Source organism: Canis lupus, chromosome 27 (assembly GCF_003254725.2).
Source record: "Canis lupus dingo isolate Sandy chromosome 27, ASM325472v2, whole genome shotgun sequence".
Lineage (NCBI taxonomy): Eukaryota > Metazoa > Chordata > Mammalia > Carnivora > Canidae > Canis > Canis lupus.
In genome coordinates this window covers 28,990,319-29,017,584 of record NC_064269.1, presented here as the reverse complement: position 1 = coordinate 29,017,584, position 27,266 = coordinate 28,990,319, and the positions used below count along the sequence as shown (strand labels likewise).

General features: G+C 32.9%; 1 protein-coding gene across 6 annotated transcripts in view; it reads left to right on the top strand.

The window, feature by feature from the left end:
- The window catches only part of PIK3C2G (phosphatidylinositol-4-phosphate 3-kinase catalytic subunit type 2 gamma), a 366,531-nt gene that overhangs the window by 20,391 nt on the left and 318,874 nt on the right, over nucleotides 1–27,266 (top strand). For 4 of the 6 annotated variants that reach the window (XR_007406483.1, XM_049102676.1, XM_049102679.1 and 1 more), the window contains exons 2-7: nucleotides 1,251–1,351; nucleotides 2,813–2,928; nucleotides 8,330–9,086; nucleotides 13,719–13,801; nucleotides 17,203–17,360; nucleotides 23,263–23,377. Coding sequence is in view for 5 of the 6 variants with exons in the window: in XM_049102676.1 (XP_048958633.1) it covers nucleotides 8,409–9,086; nucleotides 13,719–13,801; nucleotides 17,203–17,360; nucleotides 23,263–23,377 (1,034 nt within the window). In the remaining variant the exon portion in view is untranslated. The remainder of the gene's footprint in view (nucleotides 1–1,250; nucleotides 1,352–2,812; nucleotides 2,929–8,329; nucleotides 9,087–13,718; nucleotides 13,802–17,202; nucleotides 17,361–23,262; nucleotides 23,378–27,266) is intronic. The other 2 variants (XM_049102678.1, XM_049102677.1) reach the window with 1 other exon arrangement.

Sequence of the window (27,266 nt, the reverse complement as noted above, 5' to 3'; positions counted from 1 at the left end):
CAATCTTTATCTTCTATGACGTTTATATATTTTTTAAAAACTGGTAAATTTTCAATGCCTACGATTTGCTATCTGATATAAAATCATTTTTCTTCAACTTTGTAATAAATTTCTCTCATCCATTTTCTCATGTCTCCCCTGCAGATACACTAATTCAGCAATATAGCCAGGACCTTTGGAATCAAGAACAGACATATTCAGACATTTTCTTTGTTCTTTTGTAAAATAAACATTTTTGTTCCCATTCTGAATACAGGGGCTATTTGGATGATACCTGCACTTTTGTAAATTTAGAAAATGGAAGTACTTGGCAAGGACTGCCCTTTCTCTGATAGGTGCCTAAATTCTGTCTGTACTTTCTCCTGAGGGCAGATGAGTAATTAACCCTCAATAAAAAAAATTGATCTCTGAAAAGTTGAATTGAATGGAAGGTTATAAGCACTTGCTTAAACTAAGTTCATTATTAACATCTTTTATTTTATTTTATTTTTTTTTAATTTATTTTTTATTGGTGTTCAATTTACTAACATACAGAATAACACCCAGTGCCCGTCACCCATTCACTCCCACGCTATTAACATCTTTTAAATATCCCATTTGAATTTAACTGAACATACCAACAAAGAATAGAGGACTGTTTTTGTGCCATCAGCTATACTTCCAGCCTCTAATTTTCCAATCAATTTAGGAAGCAGCTTCCAGTTTGCATATTGTATTGATTTTATATTGCTACTGTAACAAATGATTACACACTTAGTGCTTAAAACAAAACAATTTATCATACAACTTTGTAGGTCAGAAATACAACATTGATCTCACTGTACTAAAATCAAAGTGTTAGAAGGGCTGTGTCTCTTTCTGGAGGCTTTTAGGGGAAAATCTGTTTCCTTGTCCTTTTTAGCTTCTAAAGGTTGTTCAAATTCTTTGGCTTATGGGTCCTTTTTTCTGTCTTCAAAGCCAGCAAAAGCAGGTTGAGTCTTTCTCAAATCACATCACTCTGACCTCTTCTGCTCCCTCTTCCACTTTTAGAGATTCTTGTGATTATGTTGAGCCCACCCAGGTAACCCTCTTTTAAGGTCAGCTAATTAGGAAACCTAATCCATCTGCAACCTTTAATTCTTCTTTTCCAAATAACCTAACATATTCACGGGTTTCATGTATTAAGACATGGAACTGTAGGGGCGGGGAGAGCATTGCTGTGCCTCTTACACATTGTTTTTTGTTTTGTTTTGTTTTGTTTTGTGTTTTAGTTCTGAAGAGTCTTATTTAAATCAGGAACAGAGAGCCATGTCCTCTCAATTATGCTGTAATTGCTTCTAATCTGTATGTACAGTTCTGCTTCAAAGTCAAGGTATATGACTTTCAATTATTTTATTCATTACTTCATAATGCAGAGCGTACACATTTGCCAGCTGGTACTAAATAATGTTTCTATTTGTTTATAAACTAAGAAATAATTTACCTTCTAGACTGTGATGGTAAGGATAGGATTTAAAATTACTAGACATTCCTTAAAATCACTAAATTTAATATTGAAAAAAGTGAATCTGGAAGTTTTGTTTTTATTACATTTTCAATATAGATAAGTATTTCTCATTCTTCTTTATATCATGATAATAAGTTTTTCCGAAAAGCCTCTAACCCATTTCAAGTTTTAGTACTGTGAGAAATGCTTGAAAAAATATTGTTATTAATAAAAATTTAAAAGTTTTCAGCTCTTTTCCGTAGAGATAGTTTGAATTGAGTTAATGCTGTGTTGCAGTGCCTAAATTCAGGCATGCTCCAGATATGATATTAGTATGATATAATCATCTATATGTCTCTCTTTAATCTTTGCTCAAAACAAATCTGTAAGCACAAACTTGGAGACTATGGGTAAGTTGATTCACTTTTCTGTGTTTCAGCTTTCTCATTTGTTAAGTGGCAATAATAATATCACAAGTTAAGGTAATACATGTTTATAGAGCAGTAGCACAGAGTTGCTCTTAAAAATATTAGTATCATTATTATTATGAACAAAAGCAAATGGTACAGCCTAAAGGAATCTTTAACTTCAGGATCAGACTACTGATCTTTAAAGACCTCCTTTAATGGATCTACAAAATTAAAAAATAATTAAAAAAAACCAATCAGTTCTTTCAAGCCACAAAAAATTATAAAATCATTTTTTATGTTAAAGAAAAAAATATTTTTTTCACTTTTTAAAATTTTTAATTGTTTTTAAATCATTTTTTCCATTATGATAAGTATACTCCTTAATTTCCAACCTCTATTTCCCCCAACTTCCCACCAACCTCTCCTCTGGCAACCATTAATTAGTTCTCTATAGTTAAGAATCTGTTTCTTGGTTTGTCTTTTTTCTTTTGCTTGTTTTGTTTAACTTCCACATATGAGTGAAATCATGTGGTATTTGTCTTTCTCTGCCTCATTTTGCTTAGCATTATATTCCCTCGTTCTATCCATGTTGTTACAAATAGCAAGATTTCATTTTTTATGGCTGAATAGTACTCCACTGTACATATATGAAAAGGTGATATATATATATATATATATATATAATATAAAACTCATACAAAATATATGAGTTGAGTGTCCCCAACTGATGGACACTTGGGCTGCACTCATAGTTTAGGTATTGTATATAATGCTACAATAAATGGGGGATAGATGCATCGCTATGAATGGGGGATGCATCTATCCCTTTGAATTTATGTTTTCATATTTTGGGGGTAAATACCCGGTAGTTCAATTGCTGGATCGTAGAATAGTTCTATTTTTACCTTCTGAGGAATTTCCATACTGTTTTCCACAGAGCTGCGCCAGTTCGGACTCCCACCAACACTGCAAGAGGATTTTTTTTTTTTCTCCACATCTTCGTCAATACTTGTTTCTTGCGGTTTTGAGTTTGGCCATTCTGACAGGAATGAGGTGATATCTCATTGTAGTTTTGATTTGCATTTCTGTGGTAATGAGTGATGTTATTAATAATAGATGAGTGTCTGGATCTAGATGTCTGTCTGGATCTAGATATCTGGATGTCTTCTTTAGAGAAATGTTTTTTCATGCCTTCTACCCATTTTTTTAATTGAATTATTTGTTTTTAGGCTGTTAACTTGTATCAGTTCTTTATATATTTTTGATACTAACCCTTTATCAGATATGTCATTTGCAAATATCTTCTCCCATTCTGTAGGTTGCCTTTTAGTTTTGTTTGTCCCCTTCTGTACAAAAATTTTCTGACACTGTCCCAATAATTTATTTTTTGCTTTTGTTTCCTTTGCCTCAGGAGACTTATCTAGAAAAATGTTGCTATATCTGATGTCACAGGGTTTACTGCCTATGTTCTTTTCAAGAATTTTTATTGTTTCACATTTAGGTGTCTAATCCATTTTGAATTTATTTCTGTATATGGTAAAAGAATGGGCTCCAGTTTCCCCAACACCATGTGTTGAAGAGACTGTCTTTTTCCTACTGAATATTCATTCCTCCTTTGTCATAGATTACCTGACCATGTAACTGTGGGTTTATTTCTGGATTTGTTCTTCTATTCCTTTGATCTATGTGTCTATTTTTATGTCAGTACCATACTCTTTTAATTATTACCACTTTGTAACATAACAACAACTGGGATTTTGATACCTTCAGCTTTTTCTTTTTCAAGATTGTTTTGACTATTCAAGGTCTTTTGTAGTTCCATATAAATTTTAAGATTTTTTTGTAGTTCTGTGAAAAATTCTGTTGATATTTTGATAGGAATTACATTAAATGTGTAGATTGCTTTGGATAGTATAAACATTTTAACAATATTTGTTCTTTCAACCCATGAGCATGGAACATCTTTCCATTTCTTTGGAAATGGACATCTTTCCATCATCTAGAATTTCTTTCATTGGTGTTTTATAGTTTTTAGAGTACTGGTCTTTAATCTAATTAAGTCAATTCATAGGTATTTTGTTGGTTTTCGTGCAATTGTGAGATTGTTTTCTTGATTTCACTTTTTGCTGCTTCATCTTTAGTGTATAGAAATACAATGGATTTCTGCACATTGACTTTGTATCCTGTGACTTCACTGAATTCATTTATCAGTTCTAGTAGTTTTTTGGTGGAGTCTTTAGGGTTTTCTATATACAGTATCATGTAATCTACAAATAGTGAGGGTTTTACCTTTTTCTTACCATTTGGGATGCCTTTTTTTTTTTTTATGTTGTCTAATTGCTGTACCTAGGACTTCTACTACTATGTTGAATAAAAATGTTGAGAGTGGACATCCTTATCTTGTTCCTGACCTTTGAGGAAAGCTCTCAGTTTCTCCTCATTGAGTATGCTGTTGGCTGTGGGTTTTTCATATAAGGTCTTTATCATGTTGAGGTATGTTACCTTCAGATCTACTCTGGAGAGGTTTTTTTATCATGAATGACTGTTGTACTTTATCAAATGCTTTTTCTGCATCTACTGAAATGACCATATGGTTTTTATTCTTTATGTTATTGATGTGACATATCATGTTGATTGTTTTATGAATAATGAACCAGCCTTGTATTCTGGGAATAAATCCCACTTGATAATGGTGTATGGTTTTTTAATGTATTGTCAAAATCAGTTTGCTAATATTTTGTTAAGGATATTTGCATCTATATTCTTAAGAGGTATTGGCCTGTAGTTCTCTTTTAAAAAAAAAAAAAGATTATTTGAGAGAGAGAGAGAGAATAGGAGCAGGGGAGGGATGGAGGAAGGGGAAAAGAGAATCCTCAGGCAGACTCCTTGCTGAGCATACAGCCTATTGCAGGGCACAATCCCAGGACCCTAAGATCATGACCTGAGCTGAAATTGAGACAGACACTTAACAGACTGAGCGACCCAGGCACCCTATAGTTCTCTTTGTTGTTGTTGCTGTTGTCTTTATCTGGTTTTGGTATCAGGTTGTCTTTATCTGGTTTTGGTATCAGGGTGATACTAGCTTCATAGAGTGAATATAGAAGTTTTCCTTCCTCTTGTTATTTTTTGGAATAGCTTGAGAATAGATATTAACTCTTTGAATGTTTAGTAGAATTTGCTGTGAAGCCATCTGGTCCTGGATTTTTGTTTGTTTTTTTTTTTTTTTTGATTACTGATTCAATTTCATTTCTGGTAATTGGTCTGCTAAATTTTCTATTTCTTCCTGCTTTAGTTTTGGTAGGCTATATGTTTCTAGGGCTTTATCCATTTCTTCTAATTTGCCCAATTTTTTGGCACATAGGTTTTCATAACTTTCTGTTACAACTGTTTGTGTTTCTATAGGGTTATTATTTCTCCTCTTTCATTAGTGATTTTGTTTATCTGCATTCTCTCTCTCTCTTTCTTTTTATAAGTCATGCTGGAGGTTTATCAATTTTATTGATCTTTACAAAGAACTAGCTCTTGGTTTCATTGATTTATATTATTGTTTTGTTTTCTTAGTTTATATATCACTTCTTTCTGGTCTAATCTGTCTTGTTTCCTTCCTTTCCTAGGTTTGGGTTTTATTTATCACTTTATTAAAATCACCTGAATATAGCCACCTTTACCATATTTAAGCTAAGACAGAGCAAGCTGGGCTAAGAGCAGGTTGGGCTAAGAAAAACTGCAACAGGATATTAACTCTAGTTGTCAGAATTAAAGTCACACCTGCTAACAAATCCTGAGTTTCATGACAGAGTCAGATGAAAGAGTCTCGGTTTGTTTTGTTTAATATTTATTTATTTATTTGAGAGACAGCATGAGCAGAAGGGATGAGAGGGAGAGAGAATCTCGAGCAGGCTGTAAGCCCAGCAGGGAGTCCAATGTGGGCCTCAATCTCATGATTCTGAGATCACGACCTGAGCCAAAACCAAGAGTTCTACATTAACTGACTGTGCCATCAAGGTGCCCTGAGTTTCATTTGTTTTAATGAACTACAGTATTTACTATTAACATGAAGATTTTTAAAATAGCAATTCCTGAAAAAAAGATTGTTGTCTAGATGTGACCTATGAATTAGAACAATTTGGAATAACATTTTATAGATTAATGTTTTTGGTTAACACTTCATTCTATACACTTCTTATTTACATCTCTTGAAATTATTTTCCAAATCTATCAGTTCAATCTTTGACTGCATTGAACTGAAATTTTTTGACAAATTTATTAGTTCAATTTCTTGAGTAAAGCAGAATAATAAATCTAATTCATTTATTTCTTGGGCTATTATGAGTTTTAAGTAAACCTTAGTGCCAATAGAATAAAAAATCAATTGCCATCGCAAAACATGGATATTCATATTCTAGGGCAGCCTGGTGGCTCAGCGGTTAAGTGCTGCCTTCAGCCCAGGGCATGATCCTGGAGACCATGTTGAGTGCCACATCGGGCTCCCTGCATGGAGCCTGCTTCTCTCTCTGCCTGTGTCTCTGCCTCTCTTATTCTCTCTCTGTGTCTCTCATGAATGGATAAATAAAATCTTAAAAAAAAGATATTCAGGGATCCCTGGGTGGCGCAGCGGTTTGGCGCCTGCCTTTGGCCCAGGGCGCGATCCTGGAGACCCGGGATCGAATCCCACATCAGGCTCCCGGTGCATGGAGCCTGCTTCTCCCTCTGCCTGTGTCTCTGCCTCTCTCTCTCTCACTGTGTGCCTATCATAAATAAAAAATTAAAAAAATATATTAAAAAAAAAAAAAAAAGATATTCATATTCTATAGTGCACCACTATCATAATTATCCTTTTTGTATTCTTTAATACACAAACATATAATTGTTAAGGGAATTAATAAATTCACAAAAGTGACATAAATACTTTTCAATTTCATTTTCTTATAACTCAATTAGAAATTTTTGATTTATTAAATTATCTGTTCAACAAATACAAATGTGTAACTACTCCGAGTAAAGCAAAATACTAGGTACTGAGCTATAAGTGAGAAAGGTTAACATGGTGTAATGATCTAATGGGAAAGAGAAATCTTACATATGTAACACATATACATGTATATATACAGATGTTATTCTGAGGCAATAGGAAAACCACAGAAAAGGTATATCCAGAGGAGATACTTGTTTAGTCTCTTTATATTATATATATCATTATAATATAAAAAAATGGGTTATAGGACCCAAAAATGGGTGCAGAAAATGTAGAAACAGTTTCAGAGACACCACCACATTCTAGGTGTGTGTTGAAGATAAAAGCTTAAGACTTAAGATTGTGGCAGTGGTAGACAAGAAAAGAAAGATTTTTCTACAGGAACTGGTAATTTATTTGATATAGAATAAAGATGAGGGAAGATTCAAAGATGAAACTCTGGCTTCTGGTCTGAGCAACTGAGTGGATGGTCAAGTAATTTTCTGTACCAGACAACACTAGAACAGGAGCAGGTTCTTGGGTGAACTATGATACAAGTTTTGGACCTTCTCTTGGAGGTTTAAAAAATCTACAAGTGGAGACATCAAGAAGGTAATAGCAAGAATACTCTAGTTGGAGTCATTAACATATAAATGGTATTTTAAACCACAAGAAGTATGAAATAAATTACAAGGAGAGAATAATTGAGAAGTAAAGAAGCTCTGACAAGGGTGAGGTGGAAAATGAGTAATAGGCAAAGGAGTCTCTGAGACTCTAAACAAAGAAGGACTCAGAGGGTATAGTATCATAGGGAGCCAAAGTAAAAAAGCAAAAAATTTTAAATGATAAGTATGGTGAATGGAGTCAAGTACTGCAGAGAGAGAAAGTAAAATAGAAACTGATGAACGTCAACTGAATTTACTGACATGCTCATTGGTGAACCTAATGAAAGTCATTTTGGAGAAGTAATGAAAGAAGTTTGCAATTGTTGAAAGAGTTTTGGGAAGGGAAAGAGAGGGTCTAGCCAACCTGCAAGACAATTGGTCATAAAAGGAAAAAAAAGTTGAGACTATGTTTAGGAATGGAGTAATTACTGATCAAGAAGAGACTGTTTAGCTAACAAGAGACTTTAATACTAGCATACTTATAAATGATTGAATATAGAGGGAGATAATAATGCTATAGGCAAATGGATCTTCAGTAGGAAAAGGAGTTCAAAGGGTAATATTAACTTTGGACTGATTCATGAAATTCTTGTCATAATTCAAGGGGACTTATTTTTCTCTTTTAGGAGTTTCACAAATCTTAAGTCAATACTCCCCCAACAGACTTTAATGTTGTGAGCCCTGATGGAGTTTTATATTATTCAAGAGTCATTTCTTTTGTTAAGGATAGCTGCAAAAACAACTGTTTATATTTATTCATATATTTGTTTCTTGCAAGTTCTTTTATTTCTAATTAATCAAAAAAATTTTTGTTTCTTTTTATGTTTTTTTCTAGGAAAATTCCTATCCTCTTTTATAATATCATCAAGTAGATATCTGGAGAAGAATCAATCCTCTCTTGCATAAAATAAAAAATGGCCTATTGTTGGAAAACAGATCTAAATACCAGTGAATCACATCAAGAGCAGCATGAGCACCAAGAATTTCACTCTGTAAATCAGTTCCTTTCTCCTAACCAAGTCAGTCTGGGTTTTGATCAACTAGTAGATGAGGTTAGTAATAAAGTTCCACTCTATCAGACTGACATTGAAGAAAACACTATTTTTGTACCCAGTGCACCAACCTGGGATTCAAGAAGGCATTCGTTAGATGAAACACACCAAATATCGTTGAATGAATTAACTGCTAAAAGCTCAGAACTCTCCTGTCACCGAATTAGGAAAACACCAGTAATTGGTTTTAGGAGCTCTGTGCTACAAAATCCTGAAAACACGAACAAAGGAAGCTCTTGGGGAAACCCTATAGGAAAATATCAAGGTGCTGATGATTACAGATTCAATATTTTAGCTTCATCATCCACTAGTTTGCATGAAATTAATTCACAGAGAGAATTAGAAAATGAAAATCCTAACTACCACATAGGATTTGAAAGTAGCATCCCTTCTATGTATCCATCTTTCTCAACTGATTTCATGCCAAAAGAAGAGAATGAAAGAAGTAGAAATATGAACACTGTGCAACATTCCCTGATGCTTTTTGAAGGTTCTTTTTTACCCAGAGCCAGGGAAAGTACATGGCCAAAGATTATAGAGGTATGTATCATGTATGTTGACCTAAAAAAAAAGAATCTGAAAGAATCACTCAATAATGTATTGGATTAATTTGGTAATCAGGGTAACTCATCTTAAATAAGAAAATGTATTAATATTATTTTTGAAAAAATAATTTATTATTTATAAATTCTATGTTCTTAAATTAATGACTTTTTTTCTGAAGAAGAAAAATTAAAATTTTATATCATTTTTAAAGTTCCAGTTTGGTCAAAACTAAGTAAAATGTTATAGTCTTTACATTTTATTGGATAAAAACGTCATAATTGGAAGCTCTGATAAAAGTACTTTTGGTTCTTATTGTGTTATTATGCAAGTACAGAAACACACATACATCTCATTAGATCTATATTTTGAGTCATACTGTCATAAATTAAAACTATGTCATTATGGTAGGAAAAATGTCCTTTTGCCCAGAGCTCCTAAATTATACTTTTGGCAGGCATCTTCTATTGGGATCATTCCAAGAGTAGGAAATTAAGCAATCATTGTGCAATTTACCCTAATGGTTTCATCAGTAGTTTTCCAACCAATTTAGTCACCATAGAGTTTCTTGTATAATATTTGAATATTTCTTTGCTTACACTGAGTCTAGACGCAAGTGAAACTGGAAGTACGCAGTTTAAAAAAAACATTATTGCAGCTATAATTTACAGGGTGAAGCAAAAGGATTCTTCATTTATTCAAGAACTATCATATTCTTAAAATATACATGATATACTAGGTATAATGAATGCAAAGAAAAGACATGATACTGGATTTCAGAAATAGCATATTGCTCAAATTAACTTGTCAACAAATAATGGCAACAGAGTAAAATAACAGATAGAATGAGTCCACAAGAGAAGAAATACCTAATTCTGTCTGAGGCATATGCAGAGGAGGTAGCAAGTCAACTGATATGAATTAAAAGAATGAATTTTAGGACGTCTATTTCTGATCAGAGCAGAATAACTAGTATTAACATCTCCTGATTTCAGGCACTGAACACAAGGCAGTAAAGGACAGATTCCTGAGAGAGGGGAAACACCAGAGTGTTGCATGATCATCCTTGGTTCTGGTTGGGGACACTTTCTTGCTGGTAGAGCAGAATAGTAGAGCCCAAATGAGCAGCATTATCACTAAGCTTGAGAAGGCAGAGCCTGCAGTTCCATGACAGAGTGCAGTTCCAGCTGCTCAATGGGTGGGAGTCAAAAATCTGCATGAGATTTACTGTAGATTTTTGGCCAAGTGATGGTATTCACCACACACAAATGTAAGTTATGTAGCGCTGAAGTTCTAACCTAGAAAGACACTGAGTGGGTATTTCAGGCATTCAACTGAGATTACCCAAAGCTATCTCTTAAGAATATAAAACAAATACTTTATAATGAATGGGCAGCTACTACCAAAATAGATGTATCCTAACAAAAATAAAACAAAGGCTGAGGAGACCAAGGTATCTTACCTGCCTGCCAGAGAAAAATTGTATACTTTTTAAAAAAGACAACACAATTTGCAACATGTCATCTACAATCCTTAACATATAAGAAGAAGCAAGGAATTTTGACCCATAATCAAAAAAATAACCCAGTCAATACAAACAGATTCTGACATAGTCCAGATGTTGAAATTAACAGATAGAGACTTTAAGGTGGTTACTAAAAGAATGTTGAAGTAGAGAGAAAGTAAAAGATGGAGATAATGAGTAGACCAATGAAGAATCTCAGGAGGAAGTTAGAAACTACAAAGAAAACAAAGACTATGGAAATTCTAGCACTGAAAATATAATATCTGAAATGAAAAATCATTGGGTGTACTTAAAAACAGAAGATGACAGGGAGGAAGATAATAAACTTGAAAGAAAAATAAGAAAAATTATCCAAACTAAAGAGGAGAAAATACAAAGATTATATAAAAATGAGCAAGGACTTAGAAACTTATGGGGCAAGGAGCCTTATATGGACAATTCTGGAATGCTAGCAGAAAAGGAGAAGAAAACTAGGGAGGATAACTAACTTGAAGAAATAATGGTCTATTTCTCAAATTTGCTATAAAATGTCAAATTACAGATCCAAAGAAGTTCAACAAGTCCCAAACAATAAATACAAAGACAACCACATTTAGACAAATTATACTCAAACATCTGTGAACAAAAGGTAAACAGAAAATCATAAAAGACAGCAGTGAGGGAAAACTGATTTCACACAGTGGAATAACAATCTGAATTAAAGCAAATTTCTATCAGAAGAAAGGAACCAGACAACAATGGGATGACATTTTAAAAGACACATACCTATATCTATGTAACATATAGATATATCTATATATAGATCCATTACACACCTATATATCTCTCTATATACTTTTGTATCCATTAAGTATACACTTCAAAACTCAAAATGAAATAAAGATATCATATAAACAAATATATATATATATATATATATATATATATATATTTTTAAAGATTTTATTTATTTAGTCATGAGAAACAGAGGAGAGAGAGACAGAGACACAGGCAGAGGGAGAAGTAGGCTCCATGCAGGGAGGATCCGGGTCTCCAGGATCACGCCCTGGGCTGAAGGCGGCGCTAAACCGCTGAGCCACCCGGGCTGCCCCATATAAACAAATATTGACAGAAATTAGTTAGCTAACATGTACACAGAAATACTAAAGTAAATGCTTTGGATGCAAGGAGAATGATACCAGATGGTATCTAGAAATGAATGAAGAGCAGTTCAAGTGGTGAATATATTAGTAAACAGCTTTTTTTCTTCAATGTTTATTATCTTCCTCCCTGTCATCTTCTATTTGTTTTTAAGTACACCCAGTGATTTTTCATTTCAGGTATTATATTTTCAGTATTAGAAAGCTGTTTAAAGCAAAGCAACAGCATTTTATTGAGAGTTATTTTAACTCTCAATCGATAGATAAAAAATATATAACAACAATACCATAAAGGAGGGAAGGGGTAAATGTTATGTGCTACTATGAATTCTTACATTGTAAATGCAGTGGTAGAGTATTAACTCTAAGTACACTGTGATATGTTTAAGGATGCATATTGTCATTTCTAAGCTAGTACAGACACTAGAAAAATAATACTGAGAAGAAAAACTAAAAATCCAACAGAGAAATTAAATGAAATAGAAAAATATCAAATAAAACAAAACAAAACAAAAGGCAGGGAAGGAAAAATAGAAGAATAAAATAGAAACAAATAGAAACAAAAATGAGTATGGCAGTCTTACATCCAACAATATCAATAAATACACTCAATATAAATAGACTAACCATTCCAAATAAAAGGGAGAAATTGACAAACTAGATAAAAAAGAAAGATTAAACTACTATCTACAAGAGACAAACTTTAGAAAGGCACAAATAAGTTGAAAGTAGAATAAAAAGATTTAGCATTCAGTCAGGAAGCAAAAAGTCAATTCTTAGTACCAGAAAAAGTACAGAAGACAGAGTATTATTATTATTATCATCATTATTTCATAATGACAATAGGATCAATCAGGAAGACACAATAAACTCAAATTTGCTATGTACCCTAATAACAGATTCAATATATACAAAGCAAAAATTACTTCTTTTAATCATAAACCTACTTTCTGATTGAGCCATTTATGGATTTATTCACAAGAAATAAAATATAGGTCCATATAAATACTTATATATGAAAATTAATAGTTTTCTTTAAAAAATATGAACCCAAATACTCATCAACAGGAAGATGGATAAACAAATCATGAAATATTCATCAATAGTAAAAATTGGCAATAAAAAATGAACCATTGATGTGTGACCTCACAGATAAGTTTTAAAATATATATATCATTTAAGTGAACGAAACCAGAAAGAAAAAGGCACATATAGTTAATCTATGATGTTAGAAATCTGAATAACATGGTTACCAAATGCATGTACAGTTTGAGAGAAGGAAGTATGGGGGCATTTTCTAAAATAATGGAAATATTCTATATTTTTATTGTGATATTAGTAGCATGGTTGTCAACATTCCTCAAACTTAAATTATGTATTTAAGGTTCATAAATTTTTCTATAGACATTACTTCACTTAAAAAATCCAAATAAAAACAATGAATTGAAGGGATGCAGGATGAGATGCTCCAAATTGTGACACTTTAGCATAAAAAGATTGTTTCAGGTTTGCAGCAGATGCAGGAAAAATTCTGCTTCCCCAATAACTGCTTTAATTTACATTGGAAAGGAGAGCCTGCAACAGAAGAGAGCTAACGACAGGGACTCCCCTTTCTTAAGGAACAAGCTTTGTTTTTCGAACATCTTCTTTTACCTTCTTGCTAAGGACTTTCCTCCCTTTTGTATCCTAGGGCCCCTATCAGCTCCTTTTAGCTTAAATAGGCTTCATGTTGCCTCATTGTCTTTGGAATCTCCTGTCTGTGTAGTTTCCCCTTACATATGCCTGTGAAATTTGATTTTCTCCTGTCATTCTGTCTTGTGTCAATCTAAGTTCAGCTAGCAGGACCATAGTGCAGAGGAAGGGTTTCCTTCCCAACAGAATCTTTAAAATAAAATAAAAATGGTAGACTTGTATTAATGTTTTCTCCACATCAAACTATCTTAATTTAACACTTTTTATTTTAAGCTGACAGGTTGTTCTTCTCAGCTAGTTGAAGTACCTCAAGGTACTAATAAGGATCTGGCCTCCTTCTGCAACAAAGTGAAAAAGTGAGTTCTATTTCATTAAACTTTGAAATTTCTGTACCATCATAAATTTGTCTATTTTAATTTAACATCACTGAACTGATTAATTTTGAATATAAAATGTTAAAGTTTTTATAATTGTTTAACATAGTGAAAAATATAAATTTATGACAAATTAGTTCATTAACTTCTGGTATTGTTTTTGTTGTTTTTAATCAAATAATTGTATTCTCTTGAGAATTCAGTTAAAGCTAAATGTTTCATAGTTTCAGACTTGCCCTTGCTATTTATTGATTGTTTAGTTTGCAATGGATTAGTTTCTCATTTAACACATAATTAATTGACTGACTTATCTGGTTCTGTCCTAAATTAGCATAGATTTATCCTTCTTACCTAGAATATACTACTTAAATGATGAGAGTGCCTTCTTAAAAGTTCAATCTTACCTTGAATGAACTACCAAAAAATGAGCAAATGCATGGGTGTTTGTCCACTGAAAAATTTGCTCACTAGGGGATACTACAAAAACACTGATGCCCTTTCTGCTCGTTTTAAATGAACTTATAATTATAGATGCCTTTTTTAAAGACCAATTTCTCATTCACAGTTAAAATTTATATAACACAATTTCTTCTATTGCTAAGGTTCTTGAAAGTTTTGAAAAATTAGTTCATTTATATTTCATTCTCTTGATTTTTATCTACTTATAACTGTTTTTAAAATAATATACATATAAATGAACTATAACTTATTTATCAGCTATAGCAGTTTACTACTAAATGATCATTTGTTATTAAAAACAGGAATCATTTATTTAGTCATTAATTTAAAGGCTATTTGAATGCCTAATAACTAGCTCATGTGTGAGAGATACTCAAAAGGAACAAACAAAAAAAGCAAGGTCTCTGCCCTAAAAAACTTGTAACCGCATTGGAAGAATTAAAAGGCACACAGAGGAACAAAACAAAATGAGTAGCTCAAATCCATGAATATATTTAATATTTAATTAATGTCTCACTCTTGTTCACAGAAAAAAATTTAAATGACTCTTTGGATTCCTAAATTAGGATTTTTAAAGATATCAATATTGATTCTTTTAAGAATAAACTACTCACTGTCACAAACTGACAAGGAACTGACACTTTAAATCTAAGATGTGATCATTTCTACCCTCTGAGCATGAAAAATAGCTCTCTTAATATCATAAGATATTACACAGTATAAATCCATTGACAAAACCCTTATTACTAGTCCTTCCCATCACTTCTTTTTTTAAACATAATATTCTTAGCTGAAATCTTGTGGATGCAATAGTGACATAAAATATTTTATGTGATGGTTTTTCAGTAACTCATAGTGCATTTTCTGAATTCTTAAATGTAATTTCTCTCAATGGTTCCTTTCAAAAAACCATGAGAACTAAAACAGACAACCAAACAATAACAAACTTTATAGTAGTGAAAGGAAGATATAGGTTATATTCACACACACTTATCTTGGTTTTCAATAATATTTTCTGATATATATATATATATATATATATATATATATATATAATGATTAAATTTATAGATGCATAATTATTTTGTACACAAACACACTATTCATTCAACAACTATTTCTGAGGATCTACTCTGTTCTAGGCACCCAAGGCTCTTAATAACTCAAGAGAAGACCAAATTGAGTTTGAAAGCCAAGTTTCATAAGAGAGTCACAATAGGATGGATTTATGTATCCAATTTCATCTGTTTTTTTTTGTCTAATATTTAAATAACCATACCTTAAAAAGTTATTGATATTCCTGTCATACACCTTTTAGAGGCTAATTTGTTGGATTTGGTTTCTTGTTGTGACATATTTTTAAGTCACATCTTTCAAAGAATGTTTCATATTTTTGTAAAAAAATACGATTGCAGAGCATATGAAAATTTTTGGCCATAATAGATACTTAGCAAAATTTAGGAGAAAATAAGTCATTAATTTGCATTTTAAATTTACCCCAAACAGCAGAAGTTTAATTCATGTATGCATGAAGTAGCATCCTATCATATGGTGACTGCTAAATCATAAAGCTCCTCAATCAGCAATGGAGTCTAGGCCTTTATCATAGGTATAACAAAGGAAAGTGGCCTATCTCTTTAACCTGAACAATGGGTTCTCAAACTAGTGCTGGAGCAGCAGCTGTAATGACTTACTTGGGAAACTAATGTTAGTAAGGAAAATGTGAAGATTCCTTACATTTATGTGACGATTTAAGTGAGATTTATGGAATCATCAAGTATGAGGATGGAACTCAGAAAAGGTGATTCTGATGCATTCTAGCCCTGAATTTTTTCATTTGTCAGACCTCTCAAGGAGGGGATGTTTCTGTGCAGTTTAAGAGCAGACATGGAGATTAAGCTACTTCACTGAGCCTGGCACTACTTTAATGCTGCACAAATAAAATAAATGCCCAGGATGTAATTCATATTGGTAGAATACATAGAATGCATAGCATACATTCTAAACACAGAATGTATAACTTTCTCTGAGAATAGCACTACAAAATTTAGATGTCTACATAACAGCAACAAAAAAAAAACCCCCAGATTTCATATTCATCATCAAAGGCATTTTAATCAACTAAGTTGAAAATAATCTTATGTTATATTCTAACGAGGGCAATAATATGGATCAGCAAGGATTTAGCTATAATAATATATAATAATAATTATATCACATGAGTATATGCTTACTTTCTACAAAAGTCTTTCACATGCCTTTTTACTTTTAATCCTTGCAATAAACTGTTGAAGCAGATATAAATATCCTCATTTGTACAAACCAAAGAAACTGGTCAAACAACTTGCCTCTGACCATAAAACTACTACATAGAAGAGTCAGGATTCAAGCTCAAAGCTTCTGGGTCGAAGGAAAAACTATTTGCAATTCTCTGACTCATTTGCACAATAAGGAATTGTTCAGTGTACAAATGACTTCTGGGCTAAATTATTTATATAAAATCCAGATATTTGTGTAAAATCCAAAAGTTGACAGCTAAGAATGGTATTTGCCAATTGGACACAAGGTAATTTATTTACCAAAATCCTTACATCAAAATGACTGACTTCCAGCTTGAGAAAGTTAAGGTAAACCAAAGGGAGGTTTTCAGGCTTCAAAAGCAATGAAGGAAGTAATCATTGTTCAAAGTGAATTTTCACGTGTAATGAATGACAATGTATTCTTAATTGCTTCAAATGAAATGCTCCTATGGAAATCTAAAGAATGGTCCTTTACAGTTGTTATTGTAATCTTTACCAATCTGGCCTAACAGCACTGTACCACAAATCAGCAGATGATTGTTTTCATATTTTAAATCTATAGCAAAACTGTGCCTTACTTTCTTATAATTTTCTCCTAAGTATTTTTTTCCATGTATTTTTCAGAATAAGAGAAATGTATCATGCAGCTGACATTAATTCTAATTCAGGGAAGATCTGGAGCACTACTACAGCATTTCCCTATCAGCTTTTTTCTAATACTAAGTTTAATATAAATATTTGTATTGATAACTCAACGCAACTACTTCATTTTATGCCAAATGGTAAGCAATCTTGCAAATAAGTATAAAAATCTACATAAAGCTGGTATAGGCTGCACAGCCTTGAGTCCACAGACTGAAAACATTAAAAGAAGCATTATTAAACACTAGTATTTTGCCCTGAAGTGGAGTTAAGAGGAAAACAGCTGGAAACCTTTTGTTAACTTTTGTTTAGCTATTGTTTTTAAGAACTCCCTTCACAAAGCTCACCCCAGGACACTTTACTTTCCTTTCATAAAATAGTTGATGGCAAGTATAACAAGTTTTTAGCATATTAAAAACAAAAGGTATATTTCAAAAAGATTATAGATAAAGCATATGAATGAATGAATAAATATGAATGAACATATATATGAAAATGTCAATGCTACCCATCAGAAACTATGTCATTCAAATGTGAATAAATTATGACATAAAATAGGCACCGATACATAGTCTTCATTCCTATTATACAAACTATACAAGAATTAAGCATGATGAGCAGATAGATCTATTGAATCAGTCTCTGGAGATGGATAGAACCAGAATCAGATTTTTATCAACTCATCAGATGATTTCTTATTTTTCTAAAGTTTTAGAATCTATTTAAAGTTGTTTAATATTATATTTCACTGATATTGTCAACTATTTTGCAAAACAAAAATAGTTCTTCAAACATTAATTGCTACTAAATGAGTTTCTACGTATAAACTGTTTGACAAATAATGACCCAAAAACATCTTTTCGTCGATTGTTATTAATATAATTATTATTTTGCTTTTTTTTCTGTCTTACTCAAGATTCTGAGTTACTGCAGATGGCTACAAACATAACAATGTTATGTTGGAATATTTAGTTAGGACCATCTGGTTTGAAACTAACAAAAACCAACTCCTGCTGCCTTAAGAAGAAAGGAAACATTCTTAAAGAATATAGAGATTTCTTACAGAATTTAAGAGTAAGAATTCAGCAGATTCAGGAATGTACTAAAGGCACAGATGAATAAGCAGTCCAAAATTCCTGTATGCATCTCACCTCATATCTTTTAGATTAACTGCTTCTCAGGTTTCCCTTGATTTCTACTGACTCATTTCCCTTGGTTTTCCAGAACACATGGACAGTCAAGCTCTCAAGCTTAAATAATATTTGGCCAGCTACCTAAAGAAAATTCAATTTTTCTATTAGATCTAATTCCAAATTTCTAAAAACAGGATTCTGATTGCCCACCCAAAATCACTGGTGTTGAACCCTCAGCCAATCAGCCAATCACAATCTGTGTAATGTTGGCCTCACTTGCTGGAGACCAGGGAATGACTGTGAACTAGGGAAATCACTTCTCTTTTCCAGTTTACAGTATTTAATTTCCAACATCTTTCTCTCTCTCTCTCTCTCTCTCTCTCTCTCTCTCTCTCCCTCTCCCTCTCAGGATGTTCTTTTGTTGAATGTGGCAAGTTGGAGGCCATTTTTGACGTTTATGAGAAGTTTCAGTGATTAGGTCATCGTGTCTAGTGTTAGAAATGTATAGTATTAAAGAGGATGTCTGCTCTCAAAGATATTAAAAATGTTTATAAGAAGGGGAAGAGGAGGAGGAGGGAGTGAAGTATTGGGAAAGAAGGAGGAAGAAGTGAAGGAGAAAGGACACATCCATGAAAACACAGAGCAGCAAATGCCACTATTGGGAGGAAAACTTTTCCTATCCCCCCCCCCCAAAAAAAATATATTTGAAGGGGGTGGGAGTGGTGGCTGTGACTAAGCTGGCAATAGACATTAACAGGAGAAAAGTTATTTACACATGCATGCAGGGGTTACTTGCTGAATACCCAGAGGCAAAGTTTTATATACCAGTTTAAGCTGTATATGCGTGTGTGCAGGGTGTCTGCTGAAGCTTCAATAAGAAAGCAGGAAAAAAAATAAGAAAGTAGGAACTGTGTGTGTGTGTGTGTGTGTGTGTGTGTGTGTGTGTATTTATGGTAGTGGATGGGCAATCTGTCTTCTTCCTGGAATTTGCAGGAAATTCCCTCAGAAAAGGTTAATGGAAGCTATATTTTAGGGACAAAGTTCAGATAAGATTTCAAATGTTTTTACTTTGAAATACTGTTTATGCCAAAACTCTGATCCTTTCACCACTTCATATAAGTGTTCTACTGGTAAATACAGATGTGCTATAAAGAATAAAATAGTGGGCGGATCCCTTGGTGGCTCAACGGTTTGGCGCCTGCCTTTGGCCCAGGACGTGGTCCCGGAGTCTCAGGATCAAGTCCCATGTCAGGCTCCTTGCATGGAGCCTGCTTCTCCTTCTGCCTGTGTCTCTGCCTCTCTCTGTGTGTGTGTCTCTCATGAATAAATAAATAAATCTTTTTTTAAAAAAAAGAATAAAATAGTGTATATGAAGAGAATATCAAAAATGACTTCAATAAAAGATAGATGCTATTGCTAGAAACTAGGGGAATAATGAAACCTAGATAAATAAAGAGGAAATGGATGAGAATAAGGCATTTTCATCCAAAGAGAACAGTTTCCCTAAGAGTGAGGAAATGGAATCCTTCTACAGAAATAGGTATTCTGAGCAAAGAATTGTTTCATAATCTTTAGCCATCACTTAATGAAGATGATTTCTGTTGTCCTTATTTCCAAGTACAAAGTTGCTCCAGGGTGTCTTTACTTTCAGGTTTAGATGATGTATAGTTAAAACTGTAGTAGAGGCCATTAGTGACTTGAAAAGTGTCTGAAGTAGAAGTCAGTTTGCAAAGATTAAAGAGTGATTGAGAACGGTTTGCAGAAGTTACCTACTTCTCACAGAAGTTTGGCAGTAATAGGAAGGTTAAAAAAACTATCTTAATAGAATGAAATGGATGAAGGGAGATTTTACTGGAAGATGAAACAGAAACAAAAATTTTAAGAAAAAAAACATTTTTATAGCAGAGTATTGAATATATAAAAGAGAGGAGAGGGGATTCAACTGATGGAGATGGAACCTAGTGTAGGAAAAATCAGAGATTAAGAAGATATAGGAAAAAGCAATGATACTTATATCTTAAAAGATGAGTAAAGAAGTAAAGGATGATGTGCAAAAAAAACTAGATTTAATGAACAGGGTAGTTAATTAAAGAATCTCAAATGGATATTTTCCTCTTCAATATAGTAGGCAATATGGTCAACAGATTGAGAAGGACTGCATAAAGTGGAAGAGTATAAGAAATGGAGAAAAATATTGTTATTAGCTGACAAATTGAAGGTACAAGTATAAAATTTACTTAAAAGAAGGCATGGGAAATAAGTCAATAGGAGAAGGACAAACATTATATGGTCTCATTCATTTGGGGAATATAAAAAATAGTGAAAGGGAATCAAGGGGAAAGGAGAAAAAAATGAGTGGGAATATCAGAAAGGGAGACAGAACATGAAAGACTCCTAATTCTGGGAAATGAACTAGGGGTGGAGGAAGGGGAGGTTCGGTGGGCGGGGGGGACTGGGTAACGGGCACTGAGGTGGGCACTTGATGCACTGGGTGTTATTCTATACGTTGGCAAATTGAACACCAATAAAAAATAAATTTATAAAAAAAAATAAAAATAAATGGACTTAGACCCTAGGAAAAAAAAAGAAGAAGAAGAAGAAGCCATGAGGAGCGTGGGCTCAGTCAGTTAAACATCTGAACTTTGGCTCAGGTCATTATCCCAGGGTTCTGGGATCGAGGCCTGCATCAGGCTCCCTGCTCCATGGGGACCCTGCTTCTTCCTCTCTCTCCCTGCCACTCCCCCTTCTTGAGCGTGTGCACTCTCTCTGTCAAATAAATAGACAAAATCTTAAAAAAAAAAAAAAGAAGAATCCATAGTACTTGTTGGCATACAATATGGATGAGAAGTTTAACTTACACAGACACTTAATGGCTGACTTCAAGGAGTAAGATGATAATTTCAGGTTTAGATATGCCTAATTTAATTTGAATTAATAATGAAATATTCAAAGAGTAATATAAAACAAATAGTAGGAGATAATTAAACTGAAGCACAGGGATCCCTGGGTGGCGCAGCGGTTTAGCGCCTGCCTTTGGCCCAGGGCGCGATCCTGGAGATCCGGGATCGAATCCCACGTCAGGCTCCCGGTGCATGGAGCCTGCTTCTCCCTCTGCCTGTGTCTCTGCCTCTCTCTCTCTCTCTCACTGTGTGCCTATCATAAATAAATAAAAATTAAAAAAAAAAAATAAATAAATAAATTAAACTGAAGCACAGAAGAGAAGTAATAGTAGAAATTGGATTATGGAGTCTATCATGTAGAATGGAAAGATGATTGTAGTAAAATAATGAATTCATGCATGCCCCATATAGCACAGGGGATGTAGCCTGGAAATGGGAGAGCCAAATTAATTAAAATGAACTTGTGTCTCTGGAGATACTTTCGGCCATCATATGCTAGTAATGTCAAAGCTCTTAGACTCATGATTTTTTCTCTGGTAATATTTTCTTCTAGCTTCACTCATACCATTTCAATCATTATTCCCAAGCAACAGTGTGTTTAATATATTCTCTCCCATGTCACAGCATTTCCACAATCCCTAATTTCATGATGATCTTTACCATTTGTTTCTCTGACCATTTCTTAGAAAATATCTTGATCTACCATAAATCCAGATTTTTAAATCCAGCATTATTCTCTCCCCACCCTCTTTTTTGTGGCAGGCCTAGAGTATTAATTGCACACATTTTGTTAGGCAGTTTGTGTCAAAAACCCTTTTCTCCAAACAAAAAGGTGTGGGAAAAAAAGAAGCTACAGCAAAGTAAACACATAATTGCAAACTAAACACAACTCAAATGAGTACAATTGAGTGTTTGCAGTATGCTGTTCAAATTCTCACTGGTTAGGGGTCATTGGTACTGTCTGTTTACAGTTGCTTCATTGATTGAGATTGTGAGATCAGATCCAAAGCATGGAGTGTGTGTGTGTGTGTATATTTATATATATAATATAATATATAATATATTATAATATTATAATAATATATTATTATATATTTTAAAATATATATTTATATATATATAAAATTTTCTACTGTTATCATTTATGGTAATAAATGAGCCCTGTACTACTTGTCATTTATAATTGAGAAAATATTTTGTAGACAAATATTACTGAAACAAGTCAATGTGGTTCTGGCCTCTTAAATGGCATATGTATGTTAAGATCTTAGTGAGGTGATTATGGAATGTGAAGTCAGAGGACTTTACCTTATAGTATGATTACATTTTTAACTCCAGAGAAGGTAGAGAAAAATGGAAACTGAGTGATTCCTATGTGGGAAAGGAAGACCAATAAGCTGTGGAGATTTAGAATCATTGAGAGCACAGGCTTTGGAATCTGACAGTTTAGGTTAGACTCTCGGCTTGCCACTTACCATTCACAGCATTTCCTAAGTCTCTAGGAGTAACCACAAGAATACTTCTTTAAAAAAGATTTTATTTACTTATTTGAGAGAAAGAGAGAAAGAACAAGCAGGGGAAGGGCAGAGAGAGAAGCAGACTCCCGCTGAGCACAGAGCCCAATGTAGGGTGCCTGATCTTAGGACCCAAGATCACAAGCTGAGCTGAAGTCAGACCCTTAACCAACAGAGCTTTGCAGGTGCCCCCACATTAGAATACTTTTTATGCAGAGCCACAATGTATTAAGGTTTTAACATGAGGAATACAATACCTAGCTCTGTCAATAATATGAAGACAGACTGATTAAAGAAAATGTAATTGTTTTTCAAAAGTATCTTCAAATTTAACCAGACTAATATATGAGATGCATCTCATTTTAATTCCTCTTGATGGAGCTAGACAGTTACAATAGCTATAATGTATATATCTTATTTTGTGCTCAAAACCTTTTCTTCAGCCAATATATGATAAGCTCTTATTAACTTTTTATTATTCATCTTTGTTTTTAGCTAATTACCTTGTCAAAGACCTAATTGCAGAAATCCTACATTTTTGTACAAATGACCAGTTATTCCCTAAAGACCATCTTCTAAGTGTATGTGGCTATGAAGAATTTTTACAGAAGTAAGTATCTTATTAAGTATCATTGTTATAATCGGTTAAGGCACACTTCATTTTTTTCTTTTAAACAGACTTTGTACAAACACTATACTCTTATAACCAATATAATTAAATCAATTTTCCCTTTTTAAGGTGAACTCAAAATTTTATGACTCATTGACAGTCCCATTCTTGGTTTTCTTCTGTATTTTGTGTATTTATGGCAATATGTATTTAAGTGACCTTGATTTTCTTGGTTTCTTTGAAAACAAGTTTACTAGGACTGATCACAATTTTTTAAATGTAACAAATTATTTTGCAAAAAGTAATTTTTGATTTGGAATAATATTAGTATGCTGATTAAATGCTGATTTTTAAAAATTACAGAGGATTTGAGTGTGAGCATTATAACATTTTCATAAAAGAATAGCCTTTATTTCTGCAGTCAGGTAGCTCTTATAACAACTACAAAGGTCTGTTTTCATGTAGGTCAACTGCAAATACTTATTTTATAGAAAACTCACCTTCTCTTATTGTATCACAATTATGGCTATTCTGAATTCCTTGAAGACCAACCTTGAAAATATAACACAATTTTAAGAAAGGAGATATTTCTCTGCTGGTACATAGTTATTCTAGATAGTAAAGTAATAAAGTACTCAATAAACTGGATTGTCATTTACATATTTCCTTTGTATTTCCAAAAGTGTCTAAAGATTGACAACAGCCCTATGGAAGTAAAATATTTCTTTTCAAATATTCATTGTCACCGTCATTATTATACCATCATAAATGTATGTGAGAATACCCTGTGGGTAATTTGATGAATTTAACAGTATTATCAGCAAATCCAGTCCTTTATTCTGCAATGTTAACTGTAAATGACTTTTAAGACTAACTCTTTTTGTATTCCCAGTTATAACAAAATAATAATAAATATATATTTTTTAATATTTTATTTATTCATGAGACACACACAGAGAGAGAGGCAGAGACATAGGCAGAGGGAGAAGCAGGCTCCATGCAGGAAGCTCTATGTGGGACCCGATCCCGGGACTGCAGGATCACGACCTGAGCTGAAGGCAGATGCTCAACCGCTGAACCACCCAGGCATCCCAATAATAAATATTTATATGAAATCACAGATGTTTTGTTGTACTAACCTCACTAATACTCCCCTTCTCCATTATCTATTTGAACCTATTAACATACTCAGTGATTAAGCTGCTACCTTCTTCCAACATATGGTTTTGACAGTATATCCAAAGAGCAAGGAGAAATACTTTAGAAATATTATTTTATATTGAATACTCATTAAAATTCATCTTCTGTATAAGTCTTCAAATGTACATCTGAACTTCAGCTAATGTCAAACATTAGATGCAAAGAATAAGAAACATTATCAAATTTATGTATTTAGTATTATCAGTAGGAAATATCATCACACAAGCAAAAGTGTGGAAGAGACAGAAATTTGGAAAAGAGTAACGTGAACACTTTTATAATGGGCCTTGTCTTATTTGCTATTTCAAATGTGTAAGTCAACCATAATTAGTTCAATTACTGACTAATAAAAATGTATATACCATTTTGCTCTTTTTTCTTGTTAACGTGAACATAACAGATTTCTAAAATATTTTTATAGTCATTTGTTTCTAACAAAATTTCATTTACCTGGGTTTTTATTAAGGTGGTAAAGTACTAGTATAGATTAATAATTAATAGATTAATTATAGTCATCTTTCCTTATTATAATTTGAAAGATATGTATATATTGGGGATTTACTTACTATTTAATATCCTACCTGTTTGATCTGATTTTTAAAATGAGCATAACATTATCATTCTTTCTAATATCTAAATCATTCAGGTTTTTTTTAAGTTTATTTATTCCCTTGCAACTTATCTAAAAAAATATATGTCCTTGTGGCACCTGGGTGGCTCAGCTGGTTAAGCATCTCTTAATTTCGGCTCAGGTCATGATCTCAGGGTTGTAAGATCAAGTCCTGCATCGAGCTTTGTGCTGGCCCTGAAGCCTACTTAAGATTCTCTCTCTCTCTCTCTCCTTCTATCCCTCCTCTCTCACTCTCTCTCACAAAGGAAAAAAAAAATCAATTTAAAAATGTCTGTAAATACCTGGAAATCTTCACAATGTTCTTCTATAGAGGGAACACAGGTTAACACATAATAAAGTCAATAATGCAGCAGGTGTTAATTTAGACACTAATAGTTATAGTACTACACTTCATCTGGAGCATTTGACTAGCTTTGGTTGCAATAATAATAATAATAGTCATTTATCAAATTCTCATTATTTGGTTACCTCATATTGGGTAGACTTCTAAGTCTTATGACATTATCAATACAATATATACGGTAATAACTACTGTTTTACAGATGGGAATTCTGATGCTTTGTTTAAGATCACACAATTAGGTAGCTGGTAGAGTGCAGCCTGAATTCAAACCTGGGTTTGGCTGTTTGCCCTAGGTCTAAACTACAAAACAATAATGCAAAAGCTCTTGAACAATATACAAGAAATAGCAAACAGGTTATTCATGCTGGAGCACAGGGTGGAAAATATATGGAGATTTGTAGGTGTCTGTAATGGGGTGCAGAGATTAAGAGTCTACTTCGACTCCTATTGAGAACTACACACATACAAGACATTTGGTTAGTCACTGAGAATCCAGAGATAAGTTATATATAATCTTTGCTCTCTGCCTTGTGTAAAAATTCAGAAAGCCCTGTAATTACTTCTCACAATGCCCTACCACGTGGGCAGCACTAGCATTATTATATACCAACTGCTTGCAGATCACAGAAAGATCGATTAATGGCAAGAATATGGAAACAGTTCAAAGAAAAGTTAATGATAAACCTGTGCTTAAAGAAAAAATACATTCTTTATTTAGAGGAAAGAAAACAGTACCATATAATAAAATGTGAATAACCATAGGATATATAAATTACACTTAAATTTTGTTTCTAAAGAATAAGTATTAAGAAAAAACAGGCTAAAGAAGTAACAATCATAAATAATACAAAAGACTTAGTTATGAAGCATATTTACCATAACATATAATTTCTAATATTAACAACAATGACAACAAGAACAAAAACTGGAAAAAAAAACCTAAATCTGCAATAGAACTCCAAAATGGGGGTAAAACAGGACCTGAACATAATTTCATTATAATATGACACAGAATTTATAAATTATTAAAATTATAGCATCATATGTCTTGAAATAAAAACATGCATCAAAGTTTTTAAGGATGAAAGAGTATCTTTTCAAATCACATTTAAACATTATTTTTTGTTAAAACAAGCATATTTCTAATCATAAAATAAGAAAAAATCATATACACTAAAATGTTAAAGTACTTATTTCTAGCTTGAAAAAGAACTACAAGTGATATTTTTTCATTTCATTTTTAATTTACAAAACTCCTATGATAAACCTTCCTTTTTGCTATCAAGAGATTAATAAAAAATCTCTCATGGAGACAAAAATAATAATAGTAAGACAGCAGCAAAATCTACTTATTTAAAGTCTTTAATGGACTCGAATCTTCACATGTAGTACGATTCATTGTCATTTGAGATAAGCATGGTTATTTCCAATTTACAGATAGGAAAATTGAAGCTAAGAGAAACTAAATGATTTCCTAAACATTATGAAATTTGGAAGCAGCAAAGTCAGGATAGCACAGGTATATCTGGCTCTGAAGCACAAAGCTTTCTAATATATAACAAAACCTCCTTCATAACAAAGGGCCACTTGAATATAAAATTAAAGGACAATGTGTCATTAGGGATAATGACTGTTTATTTGGACTGTCAACATGGGTTTATAGTTCAGCATTTAGGTCAAATGTAAGGAAAACAACCTCTAGAACACTCATTTTCT